General features: G+C 39.1%; 1 protein-coding gene across 2 annotated transcripts in view; it reads right to left on the bottom strand.

Moving 5' to 3' along the window:
* The window catches only part of Magi2 (membrane associated guanylate kinase, WW and PDZ domain containing 2), a 1,283,934-nt gene that overhangs the window by 98,855 nt on the left and 1,171,606 nt on the right, over positions 1-13,473 (bottom strand). For both annotated transcript variants that reach the window (XM_027926401.3, XM_027926400.2), the window contains 4 exons: positions 12,261-12,446; positions 10,148-10,322; positions 5,158-5,377; positions 3,678-3,821 (listed from right to left, as the gene is read on the bottom strand). In XM_027926401.3, the coding sequence (XP_027782202.2) occupies positions 3,678-3,821; positions 5,158-5,377; positions 10,148-10,322; positions 12,261-12,446 (725 nt within the window). The remainder of the gene's footprint in view (positions 1-3,677; positions 3,822-5,157; positions 5,378-10,147; positions 10,323-12,260; positions 12,447-13,473) is intronic.

Below are 13,473 nucleotides of genomic sequence, written 5' to 3' on the forward strand. Positions count from 1 at the left end.
GTGCATTAGCAAAATGTTCAAAAGTAGTATTATTTGTATCCCTAACCAAAGGGCATAGTAACCCATTTATTGTTATGCAAAATAATTTTTCAGAATCACCCATCTCTTTGGTAGTAGTTCTGATTTGCACAATTTTACTGTGCCAGATTTAATATTAGAGATTTAATTAATTAATATTAATATTTGAGATGTAATTAATTAGAGATTTAATATTAGACCATTCCCTTAATTTTCCCTTCTGTTCCTGATCATAAAAAGAAGAAAAAATATACAGCATCCTTCAAACATATTTGATAATGAAGTATGTGTGTGTTTAGCTTTTACACAGAGGAAATAATGCATTGAGACAAAAGACAAAGGAATCACATTAACAAGGAGAAACATGGATCCTTCAGAAGCTGGGAAGAACTTTGTGCCAGTTTTTCTTTTTGAGATATTTTTAAATGATACTCTATGAATTTCTAGTTCACTGAGTTTTCTCAGGAGTTTGTAAATTTACAAACCAAGCCATAATAACCATACAGTTAACAGCTGCTTTACAAAGCATCATTTGCACAGGTATTTAAGATCTATATGTATCTGGACACTAGTAGTATTGAGGTAAAACTTTATAATAAGGTGAGAAATGGGTCCCGGATTAATTTTATTGTGAATTTTTCAAATTGGTAACATATATATTATTTAGTTTATGCATTACTTAAAATAAACCATTAAGTCATTTAGTATTGATTAATCCTTATCCTTGCTGAAATTCTTATATGATTCTGTGAATTATTGTTAGTTTTTGAAAAGCACTAATGGAGTAGAAAAGATTAGTTTTAATTGATCAAATATGATAATAAACATAAACATAAGATCTGAATTAATTATATGTTGTGATCAAGAACAATCTTTGCAAATCCAAAATACTGTCTAATTCTGAGAGTAGGTAATATGAGCATGGTTGAATTAGTATTATGAAGTAGCCTCTTACCCTCACATGGAGTCCATTGACCTAGACAAGTTCTGCACTGGTGTCATAAAAATCCATAAGTAAGAAAACCCCAAACACTTGAATATCAAGTAGACTTCATAAATAGCAGAAATAAGTCTCCCATCCTTCCCTGCCAAGTTCCCAATCTTAGCTTAAAGACTAGAGATAAAAACCAACCAGTGAAATCTGATTAATAAAATACCCGTGACTCCTGATCAACAAAATACCTGTATATGTGTGTGTGTGTGTGTATAGTAGCTTTATGTATATAAAATTATATATATATAAAGTGGCCCAAAGTAAACTCATACTATCTAAAACTGGCCATAATAATTCCTTTTTGATAGCTTATACACTTGAAGAATAGATTGCTTTATAAGAAAGACACAAAAAAATGATGAAATATTGGCTATTTTAATAATCTTTGACCAGAAGTGAAAATCTATTTTCTGAAACCCAGGTGGAGGACTCATTTTTATCACCTGCCAGAGGAAATAGCATCTCTCATAAAATTGAGCACCTGCTTACAGAATTCTAAATCTGAGTGAGTTTACTCGGACCTAAGGTCCTCAGGTATAGCCCATTGGAACAGGATGGAAACCTTAGACCAGGGCCCAGGGAGGACGAACAAAGCCAAAGCCATACATATCCTGCCTGTCACATCTGTGTTATGACAGCTCCCTCTAGCTGAGTGGTTCTCCAACTTCAGTTTGTACCAAATTTACCTGGAGGGCTTCTTAAAACATAGCCTGGTTTAATTGGTGAGAGTTTCTGATTTAGCAGGTCTTGGTGGAGCTAGAGAATTTGCATTTCCAAGTTCCCAGGGAATGCTTATGCCTGGGATCACACTAAGAACCACTGCTCTCGCTTAAATTCTATAGGAAAGAGTAATCTTTTCTATGTAAGGACACTTTCCTATCTAGGCTTCTTTGCCTTGGGAATACTGTATGTATGTACTGTATACATCCAGCTGCAGACCATTTAGACCTCTTGTTAAAAGATGTGGCCACTGTTTAGAACCCACAGAGGCCATCTCTGAGGTCCACTAAGAATGGGGGTCCTTATCTGACCTCACAGGCCTCTGGTCTTTTCACTCCTGGTCTTTGTGCTATGCTGACTTCATCAGTACTGCAAAGATTAATTTTGTTTTATTTAATCACTTGTGAGCTGGATTTGCAGCTTGTTAGGAAAGTGCCCTTCTGATTTAGAGGGAAGTTGTGAAGTCAAACCACGTGGAGGCCTATCATGAAACCACATCCAGACAGGGTAAGAGGAGGCCCCTGCTGGATCAGGGGAAAAGCTGCAGTCTCTGGAATCAACATTGCAATCAAATTCCAACTCTGACACCCTACATCCCCAGTTGTCAAATAATTGTAGGGGGAGGGAGTGAAACAGACATGATTTTCATTCTTTCTGCTTTTGTACTGTAGGTGAATCCTTGACCTGGAAGACTCAGTGGCAGAAATAACAAGTTCAATCATTCAGGAACAATTGGCTGGTGAGGCTTAGCACAGGAATCTGAGGTTCTAGAACCCAAAAGTCACAGCTTTTCTGCATTAACTTAAAGTGCAAGGAGGGGCCAGGCATGTTGGCGCAAGCCTGTAATCCCAGTGGCTCAGGAGGTCAAAACAGGAGGATTACAAATTCAAAGCCAACCTCAGCAAAATTGAGGTGCTAAGCAACTCAGTGAGACCCGCCTCTAAATAAAATACCAAATAGCAAAATAGGGCTAGGAATGTGGCTCAGTTGTCGAGTGACCCTGCGTTAAATCCCCAGTACCCCTTCTCCCCCGCAAAAAAAGTGCAAGGAGGGAGGGCAAGAGCGAATTCTAGATTTTATTTGCAATGATAACTAACCTTTATTATGTGTATAACCAGTTTCCATGGAGAGAGAGATTGTTTAATGTTCTACATTGTCAAGTTTTGTCCCTTCAGATGAAGAAATCAATTACTCCATCAATTTAATGCCTAAAAGCAATCATTACATTAAAAAATCGACCTTCAGTTTACACTCTGATTGAAAAGTTTCTGACTGCTACTATTTTTAAGAACAACCCTAAACCCTTTTTTCCCCTTATTTCTTCTGTCTGCCCATGGCAAAACAAAAGACAGTTGGCACAAAAGAAATATTTCCAAAGAAACACAGGACCATATGATTAATAAACAGGGAGATAGAGCATAAAATGAAAAATAAAATTTAAAAGATTCGATCTCAGTGAAAAAGGAATCATCAAACCATAGAAAAAATTATGGAGCCATGTCCCCGTTTTAAGCTATTTCTTACAGTTCTTTACTCTGTCCATTTTCTTCAGTTTTCTCTTTATAAAAATAACATTATTTTGATACTTATCAATTAGAAGGTTATAAGTAGAAAAATTAAAATTACAATTCTTAGTGCTTAAACAAACCTTTAAAAAAGTGAGTTATGAAATGGAAAGAGGGTGGAATCTGCATGGAGTCTGCTTTTGGATAGCAGGCTTCAGCACTCTTCTTTTTTAAAAAATATGTATATATTTTAGTTGTTGATAGATCTTTATTTTATTTATAAAATAAATATCTGTGGTGCTGAGAAATGAACCCAGTGCCTACACATGCTAGGCAAGTGCGCTACTGCTGAGCCCCAGCCCCAGCTCAGTACTCTTCTTAAGCACAATGAGGTTTTCATTCAGAACCAAGAAATTCTTTAAAAAAGAGACTGTTCTTACCCTCATCCTTCCATTCCTTATTGCTGGCCCATCTTCTGCCAATCTCAACACGTACAAATCCATTTTGTATTCCCTTCCCCCACGAATGCTGAATCCAAATCCTTTGGCTCCTTTCTCCATGTCCACAGTGAAATAATCAAAATCCTTTGGGATTGGGCAGAAAAATGAAATAAATAATTTTTAGTATTCAAGAAGCTTCTGTGGTTAGCTTCTTGTTCTCCTTCCCTCTCAGAATTAATGACATGATGTGAGAAGAAGTAATCTGACTTCACAAACTATGAAAATGCAAGACACAATTCCAAAGGTTTGAGCAGATTAGAACTGTTTAAAAAGAACCACCAGGTATAGTCAACCTACTTGAAAAACATATAATTATTGCATATAGGCCTGACTAACACCATCTCTTCTGAGTTTTCTCATTCACTTCTGTGAGAACCATAAATAAGTAGATCAATTGTGTGTGTGCAAATTAGTTTGTAGAATAGAAAAGTGAAATTTAATGGGTTCTAACTGTATTTCTCAGTTGTACAGACTACTGAATATCAAGTTGAAGTGTACAAAATCAATTTCTCTTTTCCATAAAATGCAATATGTCCAAGATTTCCTGATCTTCACTGTTCTTAAACTCTTTTAACTTTAATTCATAATAAAATACAATGCAATCTGACAGAGTTGAAATTGTACTTAATTTGTACCTTGCTATCCAATTACCAGTAAGTGGATATTTACTAGATACTAAGTTCTGGTCTAGATTTCTTTAAAAACTGTTGAATCCTCACTTTGACCTGTAAGGAAGATGCTCCCTTTAGGAAACTGAAGCTCAGTGAGGTTAAGCAAATCTCCATGAGGTATCCTCAACCAATAGTTACAACTGCACCCTTGGCTGTACAGACAGGTGTTCAGAGACTGTGCCGGAGAGAATGAACCTAGGTCTGGTTTTACCTTCTGCACAGAGCTTGGCCCTTTATCACACAGTGGGGAAATAGGGGGCCGTGTAAAGAACTGTGCACCTAAAATACCTCCACTGATGGCAAATGTGAAACTGTCTGCATTAGCAGCACTCTGAGGGCTCAGATAAGAGCCCATTTTTGGCAGTGCTGGGAATGGAACCCAGTACTTTGTACACCCTAAGCAAGCATCTGCCTCTGAGCAACACCCCCAGACCTGAGAGCATTTTAAAAACATTGAAAAGGCAATGTACTGGGAGTTAGCTAGTTAACATCAGCAGGGATTAGTTTATCCCATTATTACCCACCCACTATTGATTGATGGATGGATGGATTGTCCTAATTTATTTTGAAATACATTTATTGATCCAATGCATTTTTAGAGTGCAGGTGTTAACCCTGATGTCATAATTAGGAATAGAACTCTGACTCTCTACCCCAGAAGGGTGCTCTTTTCTCTGTCTCCCCTCTGTTTTATTCCTTGCACTTTAGTAAGTCTTGTCTGGGTTGCCACGATCTCTGGGCTATGGTACCTGGGGCTGCCTGTAGTCTGACAGAGGGTACTGCCTGGTGTCGGGGGAGTGCTGCCTGTAGTCCAGCAGGGGAGGCTGCCTGTAGTCCAAGGGTGGGGGTTGCTGGTAGTCCCCTCCTGGGGGTTGCCTGTAGTCCAGCGGGGGCTGCCTGTAGTCTGTGAATGGAGGCTGTCGGATGTCTGGTTTCACATCTTGCCTTGCCTTTACTTCGGACCTGTAACTAAATAAATGGAAAGGGGATTTGCTTTGGCATCTCAGCATTTTAAGGAGACTAGAACGATCACATGACTTCCAGGTGCGTCCAAGCCACACTAGCTTGTGGAGCCACTCCTCATGGTGGTGGCCTTATACATTTAGGATTATGAGATTAAGTACATGATAAATATTGTTGAAAAATTTGTGACAAGTGTCATATTATATACTTTTCATTTGGGTTTTGAAGAAATCTAGGTACCCATGATGATTTAACCAAAACTTTGTGGGAAGGGACTCATGTTGATCTAGCCCTTATACTCTATTTAAAAACTGTACAATCACAGCAAATCCAGGGAGTTAGACACTTGACTATTTATCCAACACGTCAGTCTAAACAATAACAAACCAACTCTCTCAACTCCGCATCCCCACTTCTTGGCAGACAATTCATCACTTCATGAAAGCATGATTGAAAAATGATCTCTAATACTTTACAAATATACAATGAAAGACTATTTCAACCTGCTTAGTGGGGCGTTTTTGAATATTTTAGAGGTTACAGGAGTGACAGTAAGGTATAATCATCAACTAGAAAGTCACTGGATCATGGGTAAATTAAAAATGCATTTTGCAGAGGTTTAAAAACTAAACCACAGCTATCAGGATTGGTCATAAGATGAAAGGGAAGGCAAAAATATTTATGTCCCATGTTCATCTCTTGCTTGTTTCTAGATATCAGCTACAAATAAGCACAGAGGCCAGAGCTAGCAGGTTGGTAGTTTTACAAATCCAAATTGCTATAAGTTGAGGGGTTCCTGGTTCACAATGGAACAAACATAGCCAATACCTACATTATGGGATCATTGAAAAGGTAAACTGAAAAATAATCACCTTGGTATAGGGGTCTTTTACTTCTGTAGTTCAGGATCTATTGCCATAGCAACAGTGTATAATGAGCTACCCAGGGATGTAGGTAGATTAAAAAATATACATTCTATATAATAGCAATTTCATCTAAGATTAACATGAAAGTTATAAGGAATTGAGAAAACACTCAGCACCAAAGAAAAGCTCAAAGGCATCAGGAAAAACAGGTTCAAAATCAGTAGATTTTTAAAAAACCTTTAAGACTAGATAATTTCTTTCCTGGCTTATATATAGTCTCACTGATGCTGATTAGTATTAAGTATTTTTTAAAAATCCTTCACCTGAACAATTGCCACTATTAAAATCTAATAGTTGGTGAGGACACACTAAAAGTGCAAGACAATAGATGTGTTTATTTGGGGTTCTTGGAAGGGGGTTAGTGATATAGTTATTTTAATCCACTTTGAGTAGATTCCATTCGTTACTTAACCCTGCAGAGGGGAGAACTGTTCCTTTTGTGAGTTGCATAATTTAGGCTCTGCTTTATTCCTCAGTAGTCCACTCACCTACTGAGAGTGTGCATGCTGAGAACAGAATAATTTAAAATATGCTTTGAATAAGATGCTTAACTATGCAAATGAATGCATTAAACACAAGGAATTAGACTGGGTGACATTTGTTGGTGTGTGTCGGTTCTTTTCTAGAAATAACTTGCTTGGTGGTTTTGATGCAGTGCTATTTTAAGTTATAGCATAGTCACTTTATTTTCATGATCTGTGTGATATTAGTATGAAATATCCATTATGTGTTCTGTTTTCAACCACATGTGTCAGGAGGTATAGCAAAAGAGGGTGAAATGTAAGGATCTCCCCAAAGAGAGATGACTAGAAATAGGAACAATTGAAACTTGCAACAGCTGTCATCCAGGCCACCAAACACTCAAACTTTATTCTGAATCAGTGTCATGTTGTCAGGATTTTAAGCTGAACTTCACAACACTTTAGCAAGAAAAATAAGCCTAATTTTTTATGAGTGTTGCTAATTTTAAGTGGATGATACATTGGCTAGGGCAAAAATTATGTTGCTTTGAGTAAGTGACACAATTCATTTTATGGAAAAATCAGAATCATTAAGAATAGGCTTTATAAAGTCCCCTTCCTTATGAAAGAAGGCCATCATATAATTCTTGGTAGCTATTAATTCCATTATTAACGTGATGTTAGAGATATAAACCTAGATAGCTAATGGTAAATTCTAGCACACTTTTTATGGTATGAATAAGTTCCAGAACCAAGAAATGATGCCCAGACAAAATTCTACATCTTGTGAGTCCTTCAAGAATTGACCTGAACCTTAAGCATCCTAGGGTTCAAGTTTGGTAAAAGGTGTCGATTTCCAATGCTCTTCCAAATCCCAGTCAAATATCAGTTGCTCTTGTTGAGAAATGTAAGCTCTAGAGTAGGTTTGTAACATATTCTATAAGGGTTCTTTTTGTTTTCAACAAATGTTACTCCTTGAATAGTATTTTACCTATGTTCATTTTACAATTATTTGTGTTTTCTAGCACATACCAAAAAGATGTTAAGGGATGGAGAAATTGGTAGAAGTGTGCAGGGTGTCATGGGAAGTTAATCTAGAAGTAAATAAGACAGGACAAAATATCACTTTAACTTACAAAACAGAAATTTGCAAGCAGATTGTCATTTTAGTTTATCCCATTCTAACATGGGAATTGGCTCAATCTGACATGTAGGTGGGCATTTCTTGTACAAATGCACTTGGCATATCAGCAGTCTTGGAGACATTTCTAGCCTAATTTAGAAAAAAGGAAAAAGTTTTTCCTCTGATACCATGACCATCTTTAAATGCTCTTATGAAAATGTTTCTGACATCTGTGAGATTATTGAATCTCCTTATTCATGTGCAAATGAGCCACAACCAACAATCAAAGAGCCAAGTCTGAAAACCTGTAAAGACCCTAGAATTGAAGTGAGCACCTTCCAGGCTGTTAACATTACTCAAGTGAAATAGGTGAGAACTCTGGGAAAATATACTGGTGATTTAAAAAATTTGGATCAGACTGATGTGTTAATCCAAGAATGAGGAAATATTTCATTCTGTAATCAGAAAAAAAAAAAAAACCAAACTTTTTCAAAGACCATTCCTTCTATGATAGGAGCTACAGTGTCCCAGTTGTGAGCTAGTTGCAGCTGGGGTCACACAGAGGCCTTACTCACGGCTGTCCTCCATACAGGACTACAGCATACCCTCACACTTGTCCTTCACACCGAGAACCTCTCCCAGAGAGACTATGAGTGATTGCAAATGAGGAGGGGCTAACTTGCTCCTTAACATTAGGGAGAGAAGAGATGATTCCTCATCCAAGGATGAGATTCCCCACCCCAGACTAGAAGCAAGACCAATGGCCAGGGGAGTACAACTCTGAAAGGAGAAGATGGAACATGGCTGCAAGATTAATCTACAGTGGCAAAGCCCAGAAGAAGAGTCTGAAGCTGACTGAGGGACTGTGTGGGCCTTAAGTCCTTCCTCCTGAGTCTAAATGGATCCCGGGGAAAGCCAGTGCAATCTGTTGAAATAGCACATGGTGGGAGTAAGCTCTTGGGGGGCTTATTCTTGAGGTACCCAGGACTTACTCTTCTTATGGCTTGTTAGATTCTTACTTCTGCATCATCTGCTTTAAGGGGCTTTTCTCTTCCCCAGCATATATTAAAAACATAAACAGCTGAGGATAACCAGATGCTCAGTTTTCCATGAAAACACATGGGAAAATCAGAGGAGAATGGAGCTTTCTAGAAATACCGCCTGTGGCACAGGGAAAAATCTTTTGTTTTACAACAGTATACATGATGAACCCGAAGAGCTCTGGCAATCATCAACAGTCTCACTTCACCTTCACCAACAGGGGAGGCAGGACATGGGAAACAGATATTCAGCAGACACTGGGCCCATGGATAAGGCCAGCGAGGGGTTTGTACTCAGAGATGTTTTCATAAGTCCTTCTGTTTTTCTCTTGTTGAATGGGGGAGATTGCATGGGAACAGGTCTTCTTATTTTCTTTTTAATGGCTCAATGCAACCCAGGCCCTCTGTTACATGCAAGTAATGATAAGAAGACAATGTTATTTTTATATGGCATCCCTTTTTCCAGATTCAAAGTGCCTTATTCACATTAGTTCACAATGCTGTGTATGTGGAATGGGAGACCCTAATGTTATTACTCATTTTAAACAGGAAAGTATGAACACTTATTAATGCCTACCAATCCCTCAACATTTCCTCCCTCCATGCCACCACCATGCTCTAAGCCAGCAGCTTCGTGGCCCAATGACTTCTACAGACCCCTCGTCACTGCATAACCCGCATTGCCTGACCAGCCTTCAGCAGGTTCTCTATAGGGCACACTGAGAGACTGTGAAAAGTAAATCCTATGTCACTCATTAGTTTCAACCCTCCAGTGACCTCCCACTAAAGACAACAATCAAAACTCTTACAAGACCCTTTATGGTTGGGCCCTGCTACCCTTACTGGCTTCACCTCAAACCATGCCACCATGACCTTGGCCTTATTTCTGTCCTCTGCTTACATGCTTCCTCCTCTGCCAGAGGATCTTTGCATGTTCTTCACGTTGGAACCTCCTTATTGTACTCTTTGGCTAGTTAACCCCTCCTCAGTTGCTAGAATTGCTCATCCAGTAAAGTTTCTCTCATTGTGAAGGACATTTAGTTATGTATACTAATACAACCATGTATCCAACACATACACAATCTCAAAATCACACACATGAAAAAAAACATGGCAACTTCTACTATGTGAAAATCTCTCTCCCTGCCTGTGTTCTGCATTGTTGCCAAGCATTCCCTCTCCCCCTCCCTTAGTCTCAGAATCAGAAAAGTCAGAGCAAACGTTACCTATTTTCATGTCCTTGCAGCTGAAGTGGCTGAGGAGGAGCTGGTTGGGCGACAGGGCTGTTGGGGGTGGCTGGGCTTGGTTGGGCCAGAGGACTCTGCTGGGCCAAGGGGCTGTGCTGCTGGGCCATGGGGCTCTGCTTCTCGGAGCTGGGTGCCGAGGCTGGGCTGTTGAGCTCTGTGATAGGAAACCAAAGGGGCAGATGTGGTCAGGTTGGCATTTTTGATCAGGGGCAAGACATGGCCAGAGGTGGTGACTCTCCTCCTCAGATGAATCAAGGATTCGGTCATTTCTGTTTTTGTTAGGCTTTGTTACTCCTGGAATGAGTAGTCTTTCATTAATTAAAATGGTTACAGAAGAAAGTAATGAACAGTCTCTTGACATTTTGTAAGAAGAACAGATTGACAAAACAAAAACAAAAATAAAACCCCATCAAAACCATGAAAGAATTATTAAAGAAGTAAGCTCTAAAGAATATTCTGTTTCCAGCACTGTTTGCTGAAAACAACACTTTAGCCACCACTTTTGGACTATAATGAGAAGTTTTAATGTTCTTATAAAGTGTGGGTAAATAACTAGACATAACTAGTATGCCTTTTACAGTCTCTTCCCCAGCTCCTTGTCAGTCCTGTTAATAATCCTCTGTACTCCATAGTTCTCCAGAAAGAAAAGATTTCTGGACACAGGAAGATTTATAAGTCTGTTCTTTTCAACAATTGCTTCTTGTCTCCCTGCCCCACTCCCCCACTGCCAATAACATCAAAGGTTCAACTGAAATTATCTCTACATGTTAGAATAAGGGCAGGACAAATACATTTCAGACTAGGAAGACTGAGAAAGAAGTTGGAATTTTAGTAAGCAATCGTGCTTAGAATTTGTTTTCACTAAATATGTTATACATGTTGGTGTGTGTGATGATAGGTTAAAACAAACCTGCTCATTGACTTCTCTCTTTGGTTTTGTGATAAAACAGGGGTTACTTTTTTGGCTTTCCATTATAAACCACTCTTTCTTTTCTCATAGCCCAGATATTTTAATTTGTTTTCCATTTGTATCAGGGTTTTTCAACCTCAGTACTCCCAACATTTTGGACCTGGTAATTCTTTGCGGAGGTTGTCTTGTGCCTTGTAGGATGATTAACAGCATTTCTGTCCTCTGCAGACTAGGTGACAATTGCATCTCCACCCCAATTTTGAAAGCCAAAAATGTCTCTAGACATCCTCAAATATCCCCCCTGGGGGAACAAAATCACCCTTGTTGGGAGCTACTGTTTTACATTTAAATCAGGTGGCAGTTTGGTCAGTTGTACCTGCATGATAGATAGTCCGAAGGTGGAATGGGAAGTGGGGTTGAATAAAACAGAGGGTGCCAAGTTAAAGAAGCCCATTAGCCTCTGTGTGGGACCCAGAGAGCTCCAGGGACTGAATCTTTCAATATCACTAATGAGCCAGTAGCTACAAACCAGTAACAAACCCACTGTGTGTGGCAATGGTGCATGTCCGGTGCATGGTACTCAGAACTGCGGCCCTCCAGGCCTGGGCTGTGAGCTGGGGTGCTCAGGAACTCTGCAGGCCTCACGGGGGAGTCCTTGTACAGAGAAATTCAAGAGGCTGAGTGGGAATTTTAAATTCTTATCAGATGCAACATTTTCTAAATGAGCTCTCTTTAGACCACAAAACTTCTTCAAGCTTTTCAAAATCAATCTGACTTTGAAGAATTCTCCAGAGGTTAACTGTTAACATGAATAGTTTTTTTTTTTTCCTTTTTTCAGGTTTTTAACTCTGTTGAGTGAGTTCTGGCTTAATATAACTTAATAGAACCATAAAAAACAGTATTCCTGAGACCCCAGGGAATGATCGGATAAGCCAGTGTCTTGGGATTTACACTAGTGAACCTGCAATGCCACCATAGCTTGATTTCTAAATAAAACTGGTGGTGAGTAGCCAGGATGTGGGCTGCAATGGAGTGTGAGTTTGTACAAGAGTGGAGACGACAATTGATCTTTGGCATTCTAACAACACGCTGACTCCACATCCTGGCAGGCAGGCTGAGAAGCCCCCAGTGAGCATTTCCCTGTTTTGACTGTCTCTCTGAAAGGCCGCCTCAGGCACTCACCCTCCTGAGGAATGATGCGAAGGGTGACACTAAGGCCTGCGTCCTTGATGAGCTTCACGATGTCAGCGTGAGGCATGTTGATGATGGACTGGCCGTTCACTGCTAAGATCCGGTCTCCCACTTTTAGTTTTGCACAGCGATCTGCAGGACTTCCATCAATGATGCGTCCGATTTTATGGGGCACAGCTAAAAAAACCCCAACAGAAATAGGTATCAGGGACATCACCAATGCAAGTTCTATCCTTTAGTCCCAGTCCCAAAGAGAACAATGCAATGTGCCTTTTGAAATTGCAATCATTTCTATTAAATATGGTCTTGTGCATATCACTGAGACCAGAGTTACTAAATTCAAGTCCTTTGCAGTGATAGGCCAAGTCCAAACAAATATACTAGAGGTTCTCAAACTGTGGATGCATCATAATGACCCTGGGATTAAATGTACAGCTATCTGGGCCTCATCCCAGACCAGCTGAATCTGAATGTCCAGTGAGAGATGAGGACCATGGGTTTCCAAGAAACTCCTTGAGAGAGTCCAGTACCTATGAGCATTTGAGAATCATAGATGGAGAACATTGTGTACTAAGAGTTCGTATTCTAGAAATAATAATAGAGTTTTAGAAAGGCATAGTAATTAATTTCTTTCCCTTTCTATTTTACTGAAAGGAGGAAAAAGGAAAGAAATATGTACAAATTCAGGTGGTAGCCACCTGGTGAAGAAGTTCTGGCCAACTTCCCTTTAATCTAGTTAACTTTAGTTTAAAAGGCAACACATTGCAATCTTCTCTTCTTCTGATTTGCTTTATTGTATGGCTCTGGGAACTTGCTAATGTCTGATACATAATGAAGTGCATCAAATTTAAGATGCCATTGACGGTAAGACAAATCTTTGCCATGCAAAGGGAAAATGAAAGGAATGTTGCCAATTAAACTAAGACACTCCATTCACTCCAAGATACTCTCTAATTGCTGAGATATTAAAACATAGAAATATTTTTGAACTGATGTAATGTATTACCTGACTCTCTAGAACAAAAACATTGACTTAATTTTTATTACTTATATATGTGTGGAAAGAGCAAGAGACATGGGAGTACAGATTTTCCTAGCTTCTACTCTATGTAAATGGTTGAGTACCTATCAAGGTAACTATTTCTGGGATTAGATATTAATCCCCTCAAGGAGTTTATAATCTAGAAACCTGTTCCCTTTCCTT

This window comes from Marmota flaviventris, chromosome 1, assembly GCF_047511675.1.
Source record: "Marmota flaviventris isolate mMarFla1 chromosome 1, mMarFla1.hap1, whole genome shotgun sequence".
Classification (NCBI taxonomy): Eukaryota; Metazoa; Chordata; class Mammalia; order Rodentia; family Sciuridae; genus Marmota; species Marmota flaviventris.